At 42.0% G+C, this 23,684-nt stretch overlaps 2 protein-coding genes and 1 pseudogene across 2 annotated transcripts; 2 read left to right on the top strand and 1 right to left on the bottom strand.

The window, feature by feature from the left end:
* Window positions 1-2,295: 2,295 nt before the first annotated feature.
* Window positions 2,296-5,283, bottom strand: mrps6 (mitochondrial ribosomal protein S6). Its single transcript, XM_054798881.1, has 2 exons — window positions 4,839-5,283; window positions 2,296-2,406 (listed from the first exon to the last, which is right to left on the bottom strand). The coding sequence occupies exon 1, from the start codon at window positions 5,175-5,177 to the stop codon at window positions 4,845-4,847; it is 333 nt and encodes a 110-aa protein (XP_054654856.1). The 5' UTR covers window positions 5,178-5,283; the 3' UTR covers window positions 2,296-2,406; window positions 4,839-4,844.
* A 452-nt stretch (window positions 5,284-5,735) lies between these two features.
* On the top strand, window positions 5,736-14,337 carry LOC129194275 (nucleolar and coiled-body phosphoprotein 1-like). Its single transcript, XM_054799398.1, has 14 exons — window positions 5,736-5,871; window positions 6,091-6,146; window positions 6,608-6,768; window positions 6,857-6,963; window positions 7,041-7,152; window positions 7,240-7,352; window positions 7,621-7,729; window positions 8,117-8,239; window positions 8,317-8,406; window positions 8,486-8,596; window positions 8,689-11,289; window positions 11,373-11,494; window positions 12,532-12,612; window positions 13,424-14,337. The coding sequence occupies exons 1-14, from the start codon at window positions 5,761-5,763 to the stop codon at window positions 13,580-13,582; spliced, it is 4,056 nt and encodes a 1,351-aa protein (XP_054655373.1). The 5' UTR covers window positions 5,736-5,760; the 3' UTR covers window positions 13,583-14,337.
* On the top strand, window positions 14,041-22,223 carry LOC129194292 (nucleolar and coiled-body phosphoprotein 1-like; annotated as a pseudogene).
* The last annotated feature ends 1,461 nt before the right edge of the window (window positions 22,224-23,684 follow it).

Raw genomic sequence — 23,684 nt, forward strand, 5'->3', positions numbered from 1 at the left:
TGAAAGAGGCACTATAGTGCTGCGTTCCAACAGCTACCCCACTGTGATCATGTGTCAGTAATGAAAGTTATGTCATTTACATTAACAATATTGCGGTCTGACCTTCTCTTTGTAAACTTTGCATTGCTTGTCTATGGGGATGGCAAACTTTGCCATGCATGCGTTGTGTAAAGATGAAACACCGTCTCTTAATAAAGAAGTCATACTAGTTTGTCTCCTTAAGGTACCAAACATGCCAGTATATCGCTCGGTGAGGTTCATAGCTCGTGAGGCACAGACTCCTTTGCAGTCAGATTGCCACATACACCCCATTCAGGTATGACAGGGGCGTCCAAAGTGCAGCAGGTGAGCCATTTGCGGCTCGTAGCTTAATTTTTTTTTGGCCCTGAAGAGGGTATACTCTGTACTTGTTATGGTATGTTTGTATTTGTGTGTTTTACATTTGCACAATTAATCATGTCTGAAAAGTATGAGTTAAAACAATGACACTATAAACCATGTGCAACCTTTGCGATGTCAGTATTGCATTTTGTCAGATGCTCATAGATGTAGACCTTGCTTCTCTGCCTAAGCAATACTACCTTATTTTTCCTGTTGTTAAACTTTGTGATGATGGCAGGTGTGGTGTTGTTATTCCTGCCAACCATTGGGACGCATGTATGCTTCTTGTTGACATCCACATCCACACCCTTTGACTGCAGAAAGTTGGCCACCAGAGCAACAGCTTGACCTCCTCTGTTGTCAGCTTCACTGACATAAGACCTGTGTGTGTGTGTAGCCCAGTCACAATCCCATTGTCCAGGCGCTTCCACTGCTCCAAATCATCCATTCTGCACAGCAATTGCGATATAATGCAATCCTTCTCATCATTTTGCTTCTACATTAAATTAAACGTAAAACATTATGAAGGAGGATTAAGACAAGATCAACTTTATTTATGCTCTTGAAGAGGAAATGCATGATTGTGGAGGCTACATGTGAATTATACAGTCTGATAGTCTCTGGCAGAAAGGAGTTGCTGTTGTTCTCCTTCAGATATCTGGGCTGCAAAGTCTGTTGCGGTGTCTACTCTTCAGACTAGGGCAGGGGTGTCCGAATGTTTTTCCAGCAAGTACCACATAGTGCAAAATGAAAGGATGCAAGGGCCATTGATGTATTGTAAAGCAGATATACCGGTACTAAGAAGTTATATATCAAAGAAAACTGCATCTCAGCTTTGTGATCTAAGTGAAAAAGCATGTTAGTATCAACTTCACTTTTCAACTTAATTCAAGTTTCCAAATATTTCAACTTTCTCCTTAGTCTTGTAAAAAAACCTTATAATATTAAGACTTTTTCCCCAATTGACAACTTTATTTTGTTTTCTCATATTACAGCTTTTAAAAATAACATGGTTTTTTTGTATTTCAACTCAATGCTACTAAAATGACTGCACCTTTTTTCCCTCATTATAATACTTTTTCTCATAATATTTTGGCTTTATTCTTATAAAATTACAGCTGTTTGTTTTCCATTTCTGCTGTTGTTCCCCGCCACCCCAACTATTTCAACTTTCTTCTTGTAAATTTTCTTCTAGTTTTGACTTTGTTCCCCATAATATTTTGATTTTATTCTCATGACATAACTTTTTTGCCAACCCAATTTTCCAAAAATTAGGTTTTGTTTCTCATATAACTAAAAAAAAATCATTTTTCTTTAGCATTTCAACTTTATGCTACTAAAATGACGTCATTCTTCCTCATATTATGTTCTTCTTGCAAAATTATGACTTTTCCTCATTAGATTAGATAACTTTTTTCTGTTAATATTTTGACTTTATTCTTGTAAAATTACTGCTGCATTTTTTTCTGTTGTATTTTTGATAAGTTTTTTGTTAAATTATATTTTTGAAATATGCCACGGATCACAAATGACGCCTGGTCCGCACTTTGGACCAGGCGTGCACCCTGTGCTAAGGTGCTGTAGAGGGGGTGAAAGACATGAGTGCTCTGATCTTACCCAGAGTTCTGTCTCTAATCACCTCCTCCAATGTAGTCAGCCTGATGCAAACATCAAACTCAGCCTTTTTCATATGCTTTTTTTTTTTTATCCTTCATCTTGACTCCAACTCTCCAACATACGACGGCAAAGAAGATGGAGCTGGCTGCAACTAACCTGTAGAGGATGTGGAGCATTTTGTTACAGACATTAAAGGATCCAAGCCTTCTGAAGAAATGCAGCCGGCTTAGGCCCTTTTTGTACACTGAAGTACTTATAGGATGCTTTTTGTGTTAGAAAAGTATAACAACCACAGACTTCAAGCATACTTGAAATAATGTTTATTATAATATAACAGCAAAATGCAGTCCAAAGCCCATGGAAAAGAGACAGCACACGGCACAGCTTATGGAGATGGGTCACAAAGCCCTGTAAAACAACAAACAGATTTTACAGTGTTAAGTTACAGCCTAGTCAGCACAGCACAGCATAATCACTATAAACAGAAAGAGGGCATCAACCTCAGAAACAGCTCTCAGTATAACACAATGCAGTTCCACTCCACTGCAAAATACAACCATCATAATAAACATATTGCCACTCATCGAGAAATGTATGTTCAAGGACAACCACATTGTTTCCCAAGAGGCACCCTCTAATTGTTTTTGATACTGTATGTACAGTTCCAGTTATTAGTTTACATACACTCAACTTGGGTTTGAATGTCTTATTAATTTGGGGCTCTGAATAACTTATTTGGAACGTTCTTTTTCCAGGATTGAACAATGAACACCTTCAATGATTTTTTATAACAAAAACTGAGTGCACAAATTTTACTTTTTTGCTTTACTTTTTTCTTTTAAATTTACATACAGCGGTACCTCGGTTTTCGTTATTAATCCATTCAAAAGTGTCAGTGCAATTGCACAACAAGCAAATTAATTTTCCCAGTAATAAATAAATGTAAATCCAGTTAATCTATTCCAGACACCCAAAAATCTGAACACAAAACACATTTTATAGAGAATAATTACAGTTTTACAAGCAGAAAACAATGCAAAATATATGATATATATGACGACTGAAAGGGATTAATGAACATTTAACATCACTTTTACATTTATTAAAGACTCTTGTTGGCAGAGATGGCGATGAGCGGTTTGTTTGACAGCAATCATTGCATCGACCAATACTCTCAGAACAATGGGAAAGTCCAAGGAACTTAACATAAGATCTCGGAAGAAGAACTGTAGATTTACATAAGTTTGGAAAGCCTTTTGGAGACATTTCTAAACAACTGGCAATTACAAGATCATCGCCTCATTTGTATGTAAGTAGGTAAGAATTATTTGGCTGTGACACCGTACTTTGACCGTCAAATGAAAGAAAATTGGTCTGGATGTTCAGGAACAACAATAAAGGCTCAAGCCTGCCATGAACTGAAAACGGCTGGAACAACATTAAAGCCAGTTTCACGTTGCCAAGAAAGCCCCTGCTTTGAAAACCTCTAACTTCTACACACAAAAATCTTCTTTTTAAAAATGACTGAAGATGTGTGTTGTACAATGATGTCACCACAGAAAAAGAACAGTTTGGATAAATCATTAAGGGCCCAAAATTAATGACATTCGTTCCCATGATGAGAGTATTTATGTACCATAAGTTGCTCTAGGAAACGGATTTACTGTCATTGTACATAGAAACTGACTGACCCTAACGTTATGACACGATCACCTGCACCATTTAAGTGTATGAATAATACTGTCTTTACAAAGACAATAATGCTAATCTTTTGTAGTTTGCTGTGATGTAGAACTGTACTAATTTAGTGGAAATGACATCGACATAACCAAAAGTGACCACTGTTTGCACAATTACTTGTGACTTTCGCAGAGGCATGAGAATGGGCGATAATAAGGGATTGGCTAAAAAGTGGCTAACAAGCTAATCCTTTGTTAGTTGCTGTGGTAGAATCCAGGTTAATAATGCCATGCTTTTATTTTGAAGCTTACTTTGCACTGAACAGGAAGTCACTGTGTCCATGTTTAAATGTGGTGTAACTACTGTAGATAGTAGTTAGTATAGTAGTTGTACTTTCATACTGCTTTGTGATCATGATCTTGACAATACCAAAACACACGGCAACATTTATGGACCGATTTTTCATAGAAATTACCACTTTGGAGGTCAAATTTTATGGAAAAAAATGCGGTCAACCAAACTTAAGTGGATACTTTTTATTTATAATAACAACTTGTGGACCGGGACTTGGCTTGCTGGTCCACATGCGGGTGTGGGTGTAGCATAAATAACAGACTTTGTGAAATTTTTACCTATTTGGTATTGGCGCATGCATGCGGATGCGCACTTGATATTGGCGCAATGACCAAATAGTTACAATTTTATTTTTTTATTTGTTGGTTATTAGTACTACGCCGAGTGGTTAGGGTTAGGGTTAGGGTACACAGTCATAAAAATATCATAAAATATGGACCGCTGATTTTAGCGCATGCGCAAAACTGGCAGGGGTACACATTTTTGGGTCCATATTTTATCTGACACAGACTTAAGCAGGTTCCACTGTATGATGTAGTGTACGGGTGCCCAACCTTTTTCCACAGACGTCCACATACAGAGAAATTAAAATGTTAGCTTTGTTAGTGTAATATCTAAGAATATATCTAATTCGTAAAAACTATTTAAAAAAACAGCGCACTTTGGACACTCATGATTGTCTTTGCAAAGGCAGATGTATTGATACAGCTGCAATAAGAGTTCGTAACATTATTTTAAAGGCTAAGAAAATTTGTCCAAAAAGCATGCATTTACACGTCCAGCAGGTTTTGGAAACGTCCACTTACGCTCAGTTACTGTTGAGGTCCACAGCACGTTTGTTTGCAAGTCTGCGTGTCCTTCTTCAGCACCGTGGGCCTCACCACGTCCACGTCACGATGCAAGTGATCGAGTAGGCCTGTGAGAATGCTGGGAGCGGCGTAGAAGTCAATCAAAAAGTATGATCCTCTGCGGTGTCTCTGGTTGTGTTTGGTCATGACATAAGGCAGAAGTCTCTCTCCAAGATTCTCCATGTCTCTCACCACAGCACCCCGCTCCATCAGAGTCTCCACAGTCCTCCGGAGAGTAGCTGCAGTCTCCGGTCGCTGCATCGCCTTAAGGATTAGGGCCAGTTCGTAGCGAGGCATTATTTCGGCGAAGATAAGCGATGTTTTAAAATAAATTTTAAAAAATACTCAATTGGTGGCTGTCATTTCCAGTAGGCGTTCAATGTCGACCATGTTGTGAAAGGAAGAGGAAAGGTCTTTGTGATGACGTATAAAACATGCGCCTGTGTATATTCTTCTAGAACAATTGGAAAAGCACAACAACGGCGCTACAAATGCAAATTACTTGATAGTTTATTGATATTTTGTTTATATTATTAAAATGTTATTTATTTTATTCAAGTAAATTGTTTTATTAAAAATAGTTCGCCACAAAGAAAATATGGAGCGACAGAGGTTTTACTGTAACGAAATTTTTGGAACCACCGAACTAAAGTATTCTGACATACCAAGTTTTAAAAAAATAATTTGGACTTTTTTATGTTCTGTAGAACGAAAATTATACAGTTGTCTACCTCGATGATGTCTTCGTTTATTAGCTAATGGAATGGTCTGCTGCTTTGTACGAGTGAGACATCACACTGTTTTGTAGTCCTCCCAATGTGCATGCGCAAACGGGCTCAAAAATCTTAGGTCACTTCCTTCCATTACCATCGTGGTGAAGATGGCGGAGCACAAGTCGGTGCCGAGCGATTTGTATAAATGCGTCTACTCATTTCTGCTGGAGAACAAATTCACTAAGGCGGCTCAACAATTTGTTAGACAAATTAAAGTGGTAAGTAGTTTGCTATTTGTTGACTCGGTGAAGCTTGGGCGTGAACTTGTCATGAGCAAAATGCACAGTGACTACACAGTGCCTGTGTAGCCACTTAACACGTGGATCACAGAGTGCATACATGCTGTTGCCATGTTTGTTGCCTGTTTATTCTGAATGAATTTACTTTTTAGAATTGTGCAAGGAGAATTTACCCTCTTTTCGTGTTTCTATATATAGGGCCCACAGGATCCAAATGAGGAAAGCCTTCTTAACATATACGATTTCTGGGTGAAGTGAGTTGCTGCTTATGTTGTATTATACAGTACAGTACGTGGTTTTCTGTAGTACTTATATGGATTGTGGAAGAAGAATTTTAATCCGGAGTGGGAAATAAAGATCTGTGGAATATTTTTACGCAATTTCTAATGTGCAAGGTGTTATGACAGAGATACAATTTCAAAGCACACAAAGTTGCGTTAGTGTTTTGACTTGGAATGGAAGTTTGGTTAATAATGTATCTTATACTAGGGATGGGAATCACAGTAAATTGTGAAGCACCACAAACACCACTAGCTATGACATGTTTAGATGTCTTGAAATATGGCTTTTGAAAATATACCTTTATTGCATTCATTTTAAAACAACAATCTTAGATTTTAATCACTTGTTTGAGTGATGTCTTTAATCATCCCAGATTCAAGGAGCAAGGACATTTATTGGCATTCTCTAATGATATATTTCTGCGCATACTTAGATCTCCTGAAGCTAAGAAACGAAAAGCATCTTCTGACACGACCCAAGCCACTGGCCCATCAGCCAAGAAGGCAAAAGCCAGCAAAGAGAGCTCCAGCAGTGAAGAGTCCAGCAGTGAGGATGATGAAGCTGATGCTAAACAAAAAAAGGCTACCCCTGCTAGTAATATTAATGCACATTTTAATGACTATTTATAGATTTTACATCCATGTGTATCGAGTGTATTTATCTGGCATGTTTTTTTAAACAGCCAAGGTGGCATCTCTGAAGGCAGCGGCTACAAAAGCTGAGTCCAGCAGCAGTGAAGAATCGAGTGACTCTGAAGAAGAGAAGGCTCCATCCAAGGCTCCTGCCAAGGTAGCAATCGGTCTTTCCCTAGCTGACAAACACTGGTGTTTGCTCTGTATTTTATTTAATGAATTTTTGTCATCTAGGCTCCTGTGAAGCCCCCTGCAGCTGCAGGCACCACAAGGAAGAAAGACAGCAGTTCTAGCAGTGAGGAATCAGACTCTGAAGATGAGCAGGCCACCAAGGCTCCGCCATCAAGTGAGTGTCAGGGCCTCATGTTGTTGGCCTTTCATTTGATCTTTTATGAATGTATATCAACATTATTTATTGAATTGTGAATGACAGAGCCAGTGGCTGTTACCAAGCCCAAAACTGCTACTCCTGCTAAAGGAGCAGCTAAAGGAAAGGAAGAAAGCAGCAGTGAAGAAAGTTCCTCTGAGGATGAGGAACCTGCCAAGGTGAAGAAACTAAACATCTGCAGGTCTAATTGACCAATTTCACATTATCTCATTCTTTTGTCTGTCCATATCTTGTTCCACCGTGGATGCAATATATTTACTCAGACCCGTATAATACATATTTGGTCACGTAGAGAGAAAATCGTGCTTACTGAACTATCAAATCTAAATCCAACCTTGATGTTATGTTTTGATTCTTTCACCCGGTGATGAGACCGTTTCCTTCACAGCTTCATTTTAGTTTAAAGCAGATACGTTTCCTTCACAGGCTCCAGTGAGACCTGCCCAAGTGAAATCTCTTGCTGCAGCTCCAGAGTCAAGTAGTGAAGACTCGTCATCTGAAGATGAGGCTCCACCCACCAAGAAACTCAGATCAGGTTTGTTACAGTTTTTTTTTTTCCAACTTTGCAACATTGAATGGCTTTCCCACCATAAACAAGGAGCCCAATACATTTTCCATTCCTAATTGTGTGATGTAGGAGATGAACATGAGTGCACGTTACTATTGGTTTAAGACTTGTTTTCCCTGTAATAACTGACTCATTTCTGGTTTCCTTTGAGAAATTTTGATTTTCAATATGAATGAATGACAAATAAGCAAGTGTCCTGTAAAGGACGGTGGTTGACCTCAAGAGGATCAAGTGTAATGTTTTTTTCACTAAAGCTTCGGTCTTGTTAGGCTGGGTTTTTTTTGCTTCTTTTTACTTGATTTATCATTTCTTCAGCCATGTGTCCTCTTGATGCACTACTTTCTGTATGTGTAGGAGCATACAGTGCAGTCCCACCTCCTGCTTCAGTCCAGAAAGCTCCAGTTTCATCAGCAGCCAGCAAGGCCAAGGACAACTCTTCAGACAGCAGCAATAAAGATGGAGGGAAGAAAGTAGTTGGTAAGAGATGACCAACTGTCTTTTCTGGGAATCAGAATGTCGTCGTCGTGTTTCTTACTATGTTGTACTCCTTCCAGCTAAGCCTGCTCACATGAAAAAGTCAGCACCTGCTAAATCTATAGTGAAGAAGCCTGCTGCAGAAAAAGAATCCAGTTCTGAAAGCTCAGGTAGCAAAGATTCAAATCACTGTCCTAAAAGGGCTTAAGTCTGTTCATTGTACTGTTCTTAAATCTTGTGTCCTCGCAGATTCAAGCTCGGATGAAGAAGAGGCCAAAAAACCTCCAGCCAAGGTCACACCAGCTAAAGCAGCCCCGGTGAAACAGACCCCAGCAAAAAAAGATGATTCGTCAAGCTCAGGCAAGGAATAGCATATTCTAAGCGAGTTTGTGTACTTCCTTCGTGAAACCCCTGACTAGGATTTAAGGAATAAATACTATTTGTCTGCACAGGTTCAGACAGCAGCTCAGAAGATGAAGCTCCAGCAAAGCCTGCTACTAAAGCAGCTAAAGCCAAGCCTGCTGCGAAGGCTGCTGTTTCTGCTAATAAGGCTGCCAACACTGCAGCAGAAAGCAGTTCAGACTCTGACTCCTCCTCTGGAGAAGAGGAAGAAACAGTCAAAGCCAAGCCGGCAAATGTTAAACCTGCCACCCCTGCTTCAAAAACAGCCACTCCTGTCGCAAAAGCTGCTGCTCCAGCAAAATCAGCAGCAGCAAAAAGCAGCTCGGAGTCAGACTCATCATCTGAGGATGAACCACCTGCAAAAGAAAAGACACCTGCTGCAAAGGCTGCTGTTCCTGCAGGAAAGACTGCAACACCTGCTGCAAAGGCAGCTGCAAAGGCTGCAGAAAGCAGTTCAGACTCTGACTCCTCCTCTGAAGAAGAGGAAGAACCAGCCAAAGCCAAACCGGCAAATGTTAAACCTGCCACCCCTGCTTCAAAAACAGCCACTCCTGTCGCAAAAGCTTCTGCTCCAGCAAAGTCAGCAGCAGCAAAAAGCAGCTCGGAGTCAGACTCATCATCTGAAGATGAACCACCTGCAAAAGAAAAGAAACCCACAGCGAAACCTGCTGCAAAGGCTGCTGTTCCTGCAGGAAAGGTTGCAAAGGCTGCAGAAAGCAGTTCAGACTCTGACTCCTCCTCTGATGAAGAGGAAGAACCAGCCAAAGCCAAACCGACAAACATTAAACCTGCCACCCCTGCTTCAAAAACAGCCACTCCTGTCGCAAAAGCTTCTGCTCCAGCAAAGTCAGCAGCAGCAAAAAGCAGCTCAGAGTCAGACTCATCATCTGAGGATGAACCACCTGCAAAAGAAAAGACACCTGCTGCAAAGGCTGCAACACCTGCTGCAAAGGCAGCTGCAAAGGCTGCAGAAAGCAGTTCAGACTCTGACTCCTCCTCTGAAGAAGAGGAAGAAACAGTCAAAGCCAAACCGGCAAATGTTAAACCTGCCACCCCTGCTTCAAAAACAGCCACTCCTGTCGCAAAAGCTTCTGCTCCAGCAAAGTCAGCAGCAGCAAAAAGCAGCTCAGAGTCAGACTCATCATCTGAGGATGAACCACCTGCAAAAGAAAAGACACCTGCTGCAAAGGCTGCAACACCTGCTGCAAAGGCAGCTGCAAAGGCTGCAGAAAGCAGTTCAGACTCTGACTCCTCCTCTGAAGAAGAGGAAGAACCACCCAAAGCCAAACCGGCAAAGGTTAAACCTGCCACCCCTGCTTCAAAAACAGCCACTCCGGTCGCAAAAGGTGCTGTTCCAGCAAAGTCAGCAGCAGCAAAAAGCAGCTCGGAGTCAGACTCATCATCTGAGGATGAACCACCTGCAAAAGAAAAGACACCTGCTGCTGTTTCTGCAGGAAAGGCTGCAACACCTGCTGCAAAAGCAGCTGCAAAGGCTGCAGAGAGCAGTTCAGAATCTGACTCCTCCTCTGAAGACGAGGAAGAACCAGTCAAAACCAAACCAGTAAATGCTAAACCTGCTACCCCTGCTTCAAAAACAGCCACTCCTCTAGCAAAAGCTGCTGCTCCAGCAAAGTCAGCAGCAGCAAAAAGCAGCTCTGAATCAGACTCATCTGAGGAAGAAGAACCTACAAAAGCTAAGATGACCGCAGCGAAACCTGCTACCCCTGTGGCAAAGGCAGCAGCAAAAAGCAGCTCTGAGTCAGATTCCTCATCTGAGGATGAGGAACCGACAAAAGCTAAGCCTACAACTACAGCTAAACCTGCTGTAAAAGCTGCAGCTCCTCCAGTAAAGTCTGCTGCTGCTGCAGAAAGCAGTTCAGACTCTGACTCCTCTGATGACGAGCCAGTAAAAGCAAAGGCAGCATCTGCTAAACCTGCAACCTCCACCTTAAAGGCTGCAACCCCTGCAGCAAGAACTGCTCCTCCAGCAAAGTCTGCTGCTGCTACAGAGAGCAGCTCCGACTCCTCATCTGAGGAAGATGACGAACCTCCTAAAGCCAAGCCAGCTGCAACTAAAGCAGCTACTCCTGCAGCAAAGGCAATATCCCATGCAGAGAGTAGCTCAGACTCTGACTCTTCTGATGACGAAGCTCAAGCCAAGGCTAAACCTGTTGTCAAGAAAGCTGCCACACCTAAAGTGGCCAAGAAACCTACCAAAGCTCCAGCAGCAGAGTCCAGTGATGACAGCTCTAGTGACGAAGAACCTGCCAAGAAGGCAGCAGTGGTAGCCAAGCCTGGAGCTGCAAAGGCAGCTGTAGCAAAGAAGGCTCAGGAGAGCAGCTCAGACTCCTCAGACAGCTCAGACTCTGATACTCAAACTAAGACCACCCCTGCCAAGACTGTTGTCGCCAATGGCAAAGCTCCCAAAGCTGCATCAGCTAATCCTGCAAAGTCATCATCTAGTGACAGCAGTTCAGAGGAGGAAGAGGAGGCCACTACGAAAAATACCGTTAAAACCTCCACACCTGCTGCATCCACCAAGACACCACCAGCTGCTAAAGCCAAAGGTAGCAGCAGTGCTTCCTCAGACAGCTCAGAAGACGAGGCACCAAAAAGAGCTGCCACAGCACCCACCACTCCCAAAACCAACGGTAAGTGAAGAGATCGAGAATCATAATAGCTTGTTTGTCAAACAAAATAACACAAGCAATTTGATCTTCCTGAATGTTTGCAGGCACCAATGGAAAGCAAAAGGATGAGTCATCTGAAATTGAAGAGGAAGAGGTGAAAACCAAGACTCCAAAAAACAAGAAGGCAACCACTACACCACAGACGTTTCCTAAAGAGAATAAGAAAGTAAGAGCAACAGATTTTATGAAGTTGTGGAAAATCAACAATGAGCTTTCAGAAGCAAAATGTAAAAAATGGAATAAACAAATACACAAATATGAATGAGGAAAAGAAGCTTTCCTTCCAAATCCTTCTGTCTGAAGAGGCTGCATTCCAATAGCGGTTTAAGTCACCAATGTTGAGTTCCCCTCGGCACTCTCCTTCAGGGGAATCCTTGCTGGCATAAGTTTCGTTTTTCCGAAAAGCTGAAGTGAAGTTGGTTAGGTCAACCTTTTGGAGGGCTGAGGGAGCAAGTCAACATTGATGGTCACAAGTTGTAAAGTACCCATAATGCATTGCAGTGGGGCAAGAAAAATACATCCATGCTGTGGCAGTAATGAACATCAAACACCGGTGTTTTACCACCTAGGAAGAAGATGCATAAAATGAGCATGGTAATTATTATATTTGACTACTTTTGCAGTGGCCACATGTCAGAGCAAACTATTTACAAAAATACATTTCTAAAAATACATTTATGCTTTTATAAAAATATATGGAAATTAACATCCCAACTTCAGATACTGACTATAAGCAAATTTTATTTTTTTATAGAAATGGTAATATACAAATAGGGCTTACTAAATGATATAACTAAATAGTAATGGGTAGGTATTTATTTGTAAGAATCAGTATACCGCTACATCTACAACTAGTGGTCTAACATGATTGCTTGGGTTAAAAGTAAACATGGTCAGGTGCGTTTCATTTCACTTCCACTCTACCCACATCCACTTTCCTTTGGCTCTGCAAGTGTCCTCTGCATGACGTTGGAAATGACTGTTTACCCAACTCCCGAGGGCAAGTCAGCCCAGGCGACTTAAACCGCAATTGGAATGCAGCCATGGGCTGGCTGATAAAATACTTCCGCAATAGCGGTTTGAAACCACTGCCACAAACATCAAGGACTGAAATGTGTGCCATGACAATGTCTAAAACAACTCTTGTATTTTGATTTGGTAGGAAACAAGTCATGAAAATAAACTGTGATATTGTGTTTTCAGACCAACGTGCCGTTCCGAAGAATACGGCAGGAAGATGTGGAGGTGGATCCCCGTTTTGCAGATAATTCTTTCGATGCTAAGGTAAGCTGAAGTATTTGTGGTAGTTCTCCTTAAGAATACTGTCTGGGGTGTCCTCAGTTTTGTGTTTTTTTACACAACATATCTGTGTCGGCAAAATCTACTCCTGAAGTGCTGCACAAAATAGGCTCTCCTATTGTGATGCCTGTGATATATTTATGACGTTGTGGCGCCGTTACCCCAAAAGTCAGATTGACTTGAAAATTCTCACACAGCTCGATGCGTTCTATAAAACACAGGCTGTAACTTTCAGGTGTTTTGCCAAATCATCACAAAATGTGCACAACTTTAGCAGATCTGCCAACTCTTCTGGATTCTGTGGGAGACTCCCGGAAATTGTCCTGCCTACAGACATCCTGACTGAAGTTTAAAAAAATCTACCGGATTGTGATGTTTTTGTGTTGGAGATAAAGAAATGAAGCTTTTGTCCAAATGTTGAAGCATGACAAGGAGGTGGTCGATCAACAATCGCTTCATTGAATCAAACGGGTTACACACAGACACACACATAGGCTCCCGCCTCCCTATTGCTTGCCTTCCTCGTGCTGATCCAGGCACCAGTCAGTATTCAGCCTGTACACATTTATGGCCTGAAGTTAGAACTCTTATGTCCACCCAGACATTAAAAAAAATGTACATGGACGGAGAAGCACATGAAAAACATGGCTGCCATCAACCAAAATGTATGGCCACAGGTGGGACTTGGTAACTAGTTGTCCATAAGTCATTGGCCGTTTCTCTAATGTGTATAAAAGTTTGAGGATGTGTGTATTACATGTAATAATTGTTCACTCAACGCATTGTGCTCATTCAGTTTGGCTCCAACGGCGACTGGGGCGAGAAAGCAAACTATGACCTTCGCTTCACTAAAGGCAAATCATTTCGCCACGAAAAGACAAAGAAGAAGAGGGGAAGTTACCGAGGCGGTGCCATCTCCACCACAGTCAACTCTATCAAGTTTGACAGCGACTGAGCTGTGTCTCCCCTTTTGGCTCCTTTCACCTGAATTGTACAGCACCTGTGTGAAGCAATGCTGCCAGTCGGCTGGATGCTCCCGCTGGTAACAGACGTAGAGGCAGCACATAACCTGCAAGCATATCTGATCCAATGCAGACCCTTGAATGTTTGAAATTAACAATTCAATGGACTGATGATGAAAGAAACAAGAATGCACAATGACCACATATAGCCACTAGGTGGCTCAAGACCACCAGTCCATAGTAAATCTGCTGAGTAGGCCTTTAAAAAAAAAAAAAAGAAAAAAAAATTAAGTTTTTCCATTTATTCATATATGAATGACAGCCATTAATCTCCATCCTTTTGTTCTGTTAATTTTTTATAATGGAATCTCAGTTGATTTTATGTAAAATTTCTCCATCTGTAATGTGAACATCGGAGAGGTGTTTGTACTAGTTTTTCCTTAAACATCACATGGAGGACACAAGTATGTTTTATGTGTATTTATTACATTTTATTCCTTTTCACCAATTAGGACCTTGTGTATTGATGTTAAAATTCAGCTTTTCTCGCTTCTGATACTTTGTAGAAATGTAACATTCACCAACAGTTGAGAACTTGTTTCTGTTGAGATTAATTGTACTGTATACGTTTTTTCTATCAACCCTAACTGCAATTAAAATATTAAAAACACAGCCTTATAGCTGTCATTTAATTGCCACCACGGAAATTTTGTACATTTTCGTTTCAGAACATTGAGTGGTGACAATACAAATGGTCCTTTTAACGAAGAGCATATACGCAACTATAAACGTACGTTTACAGTTGCGTATATGTCCACCATTGTGTGGAGGACTAGTCTTCAACGACATTAACGTCATACTAACCTGTCAAGTTACGTCACAAACACGTCCCCTTTTGGTCGTTCTTCGTCCTAACTATCAAATTACGTTTTAAGGCGCTCAGTTACTTCCGAAGGATGAAGCCGCACTGTATGAACAAACCCCGATAAGTCTTTTAAAAAGCAGTATACTTGATTATATACGGTATGGCATTGTATTTTGTACACATTAAAGTCGCGCTAGGAGAGAGAAGCTGGGCAGTATGTGAGTAAGACCTCTTAACACTTAAAAAATGATTTAAACTATTTAATTTTTTGCACTTACTGTACTGTAGACGCGGAGGGCGGCCATCTTGATTGTTGAGCCTCAATTAGGTGTGGGCGGATCGATCCAAATAGGGATGTGTCAAAGCCAGTCGTATCGGATGATCCTACTGTGATAGGATGAATCATTTTGAGTTCTCTTATATATATATATATATATATTTTATTGTTTATAAACTCAAGTTATTAGACACAGGAGGGCTTCGGATGTATTTGTATGAGAGCCAAAAGTCGATGGCTTATATTGTTGTATTTAAGGCCCGGTCACACCACCCGAACTTTGCTGTAGCGTTCTTGGAGCGGTGAAAAAAATTCATCACCGCTCGTAATCGCGCATCACCGTTTAACAGAAGTTGGCCCCCGTTAAGGCAACGCCGTATACGCTCGGCCACCGCTGATGGTCCCTCCTACCGCTCCGAAAGTTTTGAGCTGCACAAAATATTGCGAGCGGTGAGGAGCGGTCAATTTTCCACCACGGCAAAGTTCATCACCGCTCCAACAGCGCCCAGTCAAAGTTTGGCGCCGCTAGACGCAAGTTTGTGGACGCTTGAGTCCGCTAGGCCAACGCAGAAATCTTGAACGCTGGACCACTGCCGCTTTGCCCCGGACGGTGATTAAACGTTGCACAAACTTTGGTGGAGCGGCTGTAAGCGTTTACCAGCCGACACGCGATTGCTGGAACGGTGTCAGGCGTTGAAGCAGTGATGAAGCAGCGATCCATTGCGGTGATTAACTTTGGTTTGGCGTTGGTATGGAGGTGTCGGAGGGGGACCAGAATTTGGCTATAAATACGGGGAGAAATGGACCAGGAGCCCATTTGGAATAGCCGTTGAGTACAGACCTCAGTTATATCGAATTTGCTCAAAGTCACAGTAAAACTGTACTACCCTGGATGCTGAGAGACTTGCTATGATTGGTGCACTAGTCCAGCAGCAGAATCAGAACCTCCTCAGATTGCAACAAGCTGTTGACAGAAGGAGAAGAGAGAGAAGGAGAGACAGAGCTGATGGTGGAGCTGAGGAACGAGGATACACGAGCCTTCCAGCACTTCATGAGGATGCCACCAGCCCGCATGCGCAGAACGCCGCTCTATCAATGCTCGCGTCACCGCTAAACCAACGTTCGCTACCGTTAAACCAACACTAAAGCAATGCCGGCTTCAGCGGTGCACCGCTAGGACAACGCCTGTGTTTTTGATTTTTTCCCCATTTTGTGCACGGTTACGAGCGGTGATGACTTTTTTTCACCGCTCCAGGAACGCTACAGCAAAGTTCGGGCCGTGTGACCGGGCCTTTATATATAACAGTCTTAGTGGTTCGAATTTCGCGGCTTCACTCTTACCACGGTTTTAAAAAATATGTTCATAAATCGTGCTGTTGCGTGGTTGAATACGGCCTATTATTAGTCAAAAATATGCATAGTAAGGCAAATTGTATTTTTTGCATCAAGCACCTGCACCATTTGAACCATGTGTCACTATGTATTCTTTACTTGCGTATCTTGCTTGCTGCTGTAACAAGTGAATTTCCCTGCTGTGGGATAAATAAGGTACAATACAATACAATACAATACAATACAATACAAGCATTTTCTAGAATAAAAATGGCTACATAAACTACGCATTCAAAGACGTTGTGAATGATATGTAGTATTCTACACTGGTCACTATGTGTCAGTAAGGTTACAGTAATGTTCAGCGACACACCCAAACGCCAATAAAAACACAGGCTCCTCGTGAGGCCGTTACACATGCCTAGCTAAAACTCAACTCCGGACACCCGACATCTCTTTGTGTCTGGCCGCCACTTGGCTCCCCTAGGGAACACAAACACACATAAGTAATATTTATGTATCAAATGGCTTATTTACTGTTATTTTGTCTACTATATTGGCTAAGACGAGTATAAAGGTGACTATAGAGGTGTTACTTGATGTCTATAGGACTCTAATAATGTTAGAAACCTTATTTAGATAGTTGTAAACAGGTTTTGTGTGCTCTATGAAAATATTCCATTTCTAAATGTGCTCTCCAAAGTCACAAGGACATCCCCAATTTTACAAGACTTTATCTCAGCAAGCGTCAGAGGATTAACTCCTCCTTTATGTTGTGCTTTTTCGTTGGCTTTTTGCGTGCTTTTGGTAACACTGATTCAAAGAACCACCCACATGGTGGTGTGGACTGCCCTGATGCCGTTCAATTTACTTGCCAGTGCAAAACAATGAAAACTGGGACATTTTCAAAACTTTGTAAAAACAAAAACATGACGTGAAAACAGGACATGTCCTGGCAAAACAGGGGGTTTGATCACCCTAGTTCTGAGGCAATGGTTTACAGAAGAAACAGCAGATTCTAAGCATACTGTATTTAAAATTTGCTTTTTTTGTGAAATGCCTGACAAGGATTTCAGTTTTTAAAAACTGTCTTCACAGATTCAGACAGCAGCTCAGAAGATGAAGCGCCAGCCAAACCTGCTACAAAAGCGGCTAAAGCTAAGCCTGCTGCGAAGGCTGCTGTTCCTGCTACTAAGGCTGCCACCACTGCAGCAGAAAGAAGCTCAGACTCTGACTCTTCATCTGAAGATGAACCAGTGAAAGCAAAGCCAACTAAGCTTGCTGTTCAAACATCTAAATCTGCCACTCCTAATGGAAAGTCTGTTCTAGCTATGGCAGGAGAAAGCAGTTCAGACTCGGACTCTTCATCTGAAGATGAACCACCTGCAAAAGCCAAGGCATGCACAACTACACCTGTTGCAAAGGCTGCTACTCCTCCAGCAAAGGCTGCAAAGGCAGCTGCGAAAGCAGCCGCGAATGCTGCTGCTAAGGCTGCCGCAAAGGCAGTTGCGAAGGCTGCCGTGAAGGCAGTTGCGAAGGTTGCCGCGAAGGCTGCCGCGAAGGCTGCCACAAAGGCAGTGATGAAGGCTGCCGCAAAGGAAGCCTCCTCCAAGGCGGCAGCCGCAAAGGCTGCAGAAAGCAGTTCGGACTCCGACTCCTCCTCTGAAGACGAGGAAGAACCAGTCAAAGCCAAACCAAAGCTTAAACCTGCCTCTGCAGCTACAAAAACAGCAACTCCTGTAACAAAAGCTGTTGCACCAGCAAAGTCAGCGGCAGAAAAAAGCAGTTCGGAGTCAGACTCATCATCTGTGAATGAAGAACCAACAAAATCTAAGACAACTGCAGCTAAACCGGTAAAGACTGCTGCCCCTCCAGCAAAGTCTGCTGCTGGTGCAGAAAGCAGCTCAGACTCCGACTCCTCATTGGAAGAAGATGACGAACCTCCTAAAGCCAAGCCAGCTGCAACTAAAGCAGCTACCCCTGCAGCAAAGGCAATATCCCATGCAGAGAGCAGCTCAGACTCTGACTCTTCTGATGACAAAGCTCAAGCCAAGGCTAAACCTGTTGTCAAAAAACCTGCAGCACCTAAAGTGGCCAACAAACCTACCAAAGCTCCAGCAGCAGAGTCCAGTGATGACAGCTCTAGTGACGAAGAACTTGCCAAGAAGGCAGCAGTGGTAGCCAAGCCTGGAGCTGCGAAGGCAGCTGTAGCAAAGAAGGCTCAGGAGAGCAGCTCAGACTCCTCAGACAGCTCAGACTCTGATACTCAAACTAAGACCACCCCTGCCAAGACTGTTGTCACCAATGGCAAAGCTCCCAAAGCTGCATCACCTAAGCCTGCAATGTCATCATCCAGTGACAGCAGTTCAGAGGAGGAAGAGGAAGACACTAGGAAAAATACCGTTAAACCCTCCACACCTCCTGCATCCACCAAGACACCACCAGCTGCTAAAGCCAAAGGTAGCAGCAGTGCTTCCTCAGACAGCTCAGCGCCCACCACTCCCAAAACAAAAAGTGAAGAGATGGAGAACCAAGTACAAGGTCGTAATAACTTGGTTGACAAAATAAGACAAGCTATTCGATCCCCCCCAATGTACGCAGACACCAAAAGAAAGCAAAAGGATGAGAAGTCATCAGAAAGTGAAGAAGAGGAAGAGGCGAAAACCAAGATTCCAAAAAACAAGAACGCAACCACTACACCACAGACGTTTCCTAAAGCAAATAAGAAAGTAGGAACATCAGGTTTTATGAAGAGTCGTGGAAAATCTGATAATCAACAGTTAGCTTCATAAGCAAAGTTTAAACAATTGAATAACTAACAAACGTATGAATGAAGAAAAGAGGCTTTCCTTCCAAATGGACTGGCTGATAACATGCTTCACCAACGGTGTTTTCAAACCACTGCCACCTAGTGGCACAATAGCAGACAAACATCAAGGCCTGAAACATGAGCCACGATGATGTCTAAAACTACTCTTGTATTTTCATTTGGCAGGAAACAAGTCATAAAAATAAATTGTGGTCTTGTGTTTACAGCCCAATGTACAGTTTGAAAGAATACGAGAGGAAGACGTGGAGGTGGCTCCCCGCTGTGCAGCTAATTCGTTTGATGTTAAGGTAAGCTGACGAAGTATTTGTGGGACTTCTCCTTTAGAATACTGTCTTGGGCAGGGGTCGGAAACCCGCGGCTGACTCGTCAGCCCCCTGTTGCTTCTCCCTTGGCCCTGCACAGTGATTTTTGTGTGGTGGCGGACGGCATGTAAAATGGTGACTTAACTTACTGATACAGGGACACATACAAGAATGTATTCATGCAGACTGATTTGGTGTAAATGCTAGAAGCATTATTTTCATCTGCTACAGTTTGAAAGAATACGGGAGGAAGACATGGAGGTGGATCCCCGTTGTGCAGCTAATTCGTTTGATGTTAAGGTAAGCTGATGAAGTATTTTTGGGACTTCTCCTTTAGAATACTGTCTTGGGCAGGGGTCGGAAACCCGTGGCTGGCTCTTCAGCCCCCTTGTTGCGGTTCCCTTCGCCTGGCACAGTGATTTTTTTAACACCAAAGTGGAGGTGGATGGCATGTAAAATGGTGACTCAACTCACTCCGGAGGAACGGTGAAAGACATTTATAGTGTCTATATTTTATTAATAACTTTAAATCCATTTTAATCCATCGTAAGGTAAAACATTGCAATAGTTTGATATATCGATATGCCGTAACACCGCTAATACTGTATGTTGTGTGTGCTTAAAAGGTACGTGGACTGGATTTTCAGTGATGTGGACTTTATTGCTGGGCCGTGTGCCGTCATGTCTGTTTGCTGGTGTCACAGGTTCAAAGAGATGGGGGGGCAATTAAGCGTATTTGTAACTAGAAGTCATGTAAAGTCAGCGAAAATGGCGCATACATGTGCTGTTCTTGCATGTGGAAATTGTTCAAATTGAATTTTCGGGAAAAGTTATTACGTAGATAGTCCATCATAAAGGGAATAAAGTTCAAGAAACCACCAAAAAACAGAAAGGTGGCTGCTGAATCTGTCTCTTGTCGAGTGGAGCCGAGTATGAACACGACCAAGTTTCAGGGACAAACAACAAGCAAATTTTATATTAAAACCAAAGTTAAAATATTATTGGAACTCAAAAATGTTACTGAAAATGGTAAATACAGAAAGAACTGCCTCACAACAGAAAACTATAGTTTCATTTCCTCATACATCAGCTTCATCTAAATGCGCCAACTGTATAAGTGCCCAAGTATTCATGAAACACTATAAATATACTGCCAAGATTACAAAGCCGGCTCTTCTGTAAGAAAATAAGATGGAAAAGTAAAAGAGGGAGCAGTTGAATATTTGACTCGTGACACAAAGTAATACATACTTGCAAATATGTGTAACCTGCCTGGTTCAGTCAGTCCCACGCACCGCCGTGGGCTCAAACCCAGCACCTTGGGAATGAGAGTTGAGAGTGCTAGGCGCCAAGGTAAAAGCCAACACTGACAACCCCACGCCCAGCACGGATCTTAAGGTTCAGAGAGTGAGGCTTACTAACGTACACGCGCACAGCCGCACTGGCTGGCATCCATGATACAGTACATAGATCGGCCGTGTCAGCTGCAGCTGACTGGGAAGCAACTGAACAGGGCCGTGATCGTGTTATTTGTTTATACGCTATACTCATGGAAAAACAGCGCAGCGAAGCGATGAAGGACACATCCAAGACTTGCATTCATGCAGACTGATTTGGTGTAAATGTTAGCATTATTTTCATCGGCTTATTTTCATTATGTCTGACGCAGAACATGAGCGTTCACGGCTGTTTGATCGCCTTATTGACGACGATCTCACGTCTTTATACAACACACCATGCAGGCTCACACAATTGGAGCAAATAATTCCAATGTCATTCGTTATTCGCCTTCATTTGCCAAACATTACACAAAGATAGTTTGTACTTGTCATATTGAATATGTGCCCCCTAAGCATCGGAACGAAAGTGACGTGGATGTTTTTAGGTCACATGGTTGCAACCCAGCAATATGGACAGGTGGATTGGATAATGACACACTGAAGGGAAACTCACAGATTTATGAGCATATTTAAGTAAATGATAGGTTGTATGATTATTTAAACTCATATTCTGGGCACTTCCTATTGAATTTGTTGGCGCTTGAAGAATATTTTAGGAAGGCTTCAGCTCAAACTTATTTGCAGGAGCACAGGCAGGACTTAGCAATTAATAGCCCATCACTGTTTCTCTAATGATTATAGAAGTTAGAGGATATCTGTGTTACATGTATGCATTTTGAGCACAATCCATAGGGGACCCTATGGGATGTCCTTTGTTTTTTTTGCATAGCTGTAAATCTAATAATTGTCCATTCAACACTTTGTGCTCATTCAGTTTGGATCCAACTGGGACTGGAGCCAGAAAGCAAACGATGTCCACCGCTTCACTAAAGGCAAATCATTTTGCCATGAAAAGAAAAAGAAAAGGAGAGGACGTTATCGTGGCGGCACCATCTCTACCACAGTTAACTCTTATTAAGTTTGACAGCAACATGCCTTTTTGGCTCCTTTCACCTGCACTGTACAGCGCCTGTGTGAAGCAAGGGTGCCAGTCGGCTGGATGCTTCCTCTGGTAACAGACGTAAAAGCAACATATAACCTGCTAGCATATACAGATTAGTTAATGAGTGCCATTTTTTGAAAGTAACACTTCAGTGGATTAATGGTGAAAGAAGCAAAGATGCACAATGACCACATATAGCCATTAGGTGTGTTAAGACCACCAGTCCAGAGTAAATACGAACATTTGATGCAGGCCTTTTTTTTTTAAAACAGGTTTTCAATTCACGTGTGAATGACAGCCACCCACCACTTTGTTTTGTGTTATTTTCTGTGTCTAATGGCTTCTTTCTTTTTTGTACTCGTTTTGCCTTAAACATCACACGAAGGACATAAGTATGTTTTATGATCTGTATCAAGTCTTATTCAATTTCACCAATTAGGACCCTGTGTATGTTGAAATTAATCTTTTGTCTTTCCTGGTAATTGTTGGAAATGTATTATTCACCAACTGTTAAGAACGTACATCTGTTGAGATTGTTGTACACTTTTTTCTATCAACCCTAAGTGTAATTACAATATTAAAAACATCAAGACTTATACTTGCCATTTGATTTCCACTGAATGCTCTTTGTTGTTCGAGATGGGACATAAGGCCACAATTCCCACTAGGGTGGAATTTTTCTATAATTTCTTTCCATAAACATTTGAGTGGTAACAACATTAATGGACATTTTGACAGGGCATTTACATCTTACAAGTCCACAGTCCTGTGAAGGACGACTAGGGTTGGGCATCTTTTGAATTTGAACGACTCTGGTTCAGATCGTCTTTTTTTTTTTCAAATTTATTTAAATGATGAAAGAAAAAAAACTCCACCCCAGTCCAGCTCCAAAACAGCTGAAGAGCTGTAAATCCACACAAAACAATCAAAAGGATAAGACAGAAATACAACACCAAAACAAAAAAGGCTAAGGGGCCTGTGACACTCTTCCGGTGGTCTTACACAAGGCTTTCAAATTACCTATGGGTACAGATGGTCAGCCACTACCAGTGGTTGCAGGTTTCTTAGCGACTGGGATGATGGTAGAGCGTCTACAGTAGGATGGAACTTTACACAGGTCCAGAGATCGATTTCAGCTCACAGTGAAGACTGGAGCAAGTTGACCAGTGCAGATTTAACCACTAGGCCACGGTGCCTCCAAGGAACACAAATAAGTTTAAAACAAATGAGCTAAAGAGGATGGAGTGAAAAAATAAAAGGTATAATATTTTACAAATTGACGTACCGTAGTACAAACTGCAAATGAAAGTGAAAGCAAACTTTTTTGCTTTTAGCTGTGAAGCTGTCCATGCAGACGCCGTCGGGCTAACGGATAATATAACTTCCTATAGTGCTTTCATGTTGTTGGTAATGTTTTAATGTGTGTTTAAACGATATCTGCCTTGATTCTTGTATTTAGTGCTCGTCAGATGTAGAGAAAAAAAATTTGCCACTTTAGTAGATTGCTGTCAGTGATTGTACAGTAAAAGTTTCAATACACACTTTCTGGTATGTATAATTTTTAATTGCTGGATTACATGTCAGTGACATCTAAATTGTTGTATTCGGACATTCTAGTGTTACTTTACTAAAAGTGTAATGAAATACACTGGTTATGAATTCTTTCTCACATACTTTTTATGCAATCTCCCGGCCTGTTGTTGTAGAATTATCACTGACTAACGAACACGACACTCCACGGAGACTACCAGAACATGGTACCATTTGATTTTACTTGAGTCGCTGCTCGGTAGTATCAACGGAATTTGGTAAATACAGCTACCGGTAGCTATCCCTAATTAGGCCTGACCACCAAATGAACCAATTCTTAATTCTAATTCTAAACTAAGTCTGCAGAAGTCTCCAGAAGGGGTCGTTCTGGGGTCGTTCAGAATTCTCTGTGAGCTCATTTGACGGAGAGGTCAGCCGAGCACTCATACTTCCATCTGGGGCATTGTTTATAGGGATGAAGGTACATCAGAAAAAGATTTTACAGACTCCTTCTCCT

This window comes from Dunckerocampus dactyliophorus, chromosome 14 (assembly GCF_027744805.1).
Source record: "Dunckerocampus dactyliophorus isolate RoL2022-P2 chromosome 14, RoL_Ddac_1.1, whole genome shotgun sequence".
NCBI classification, from domain to species: domain Eukaryota; kingdom Metazoa; phylum Chordata; class Actinopteri; order Syngnathiformes; family Syngnathidae; genus Dunckerocampus; species Dunckerocampus dactyliophorus.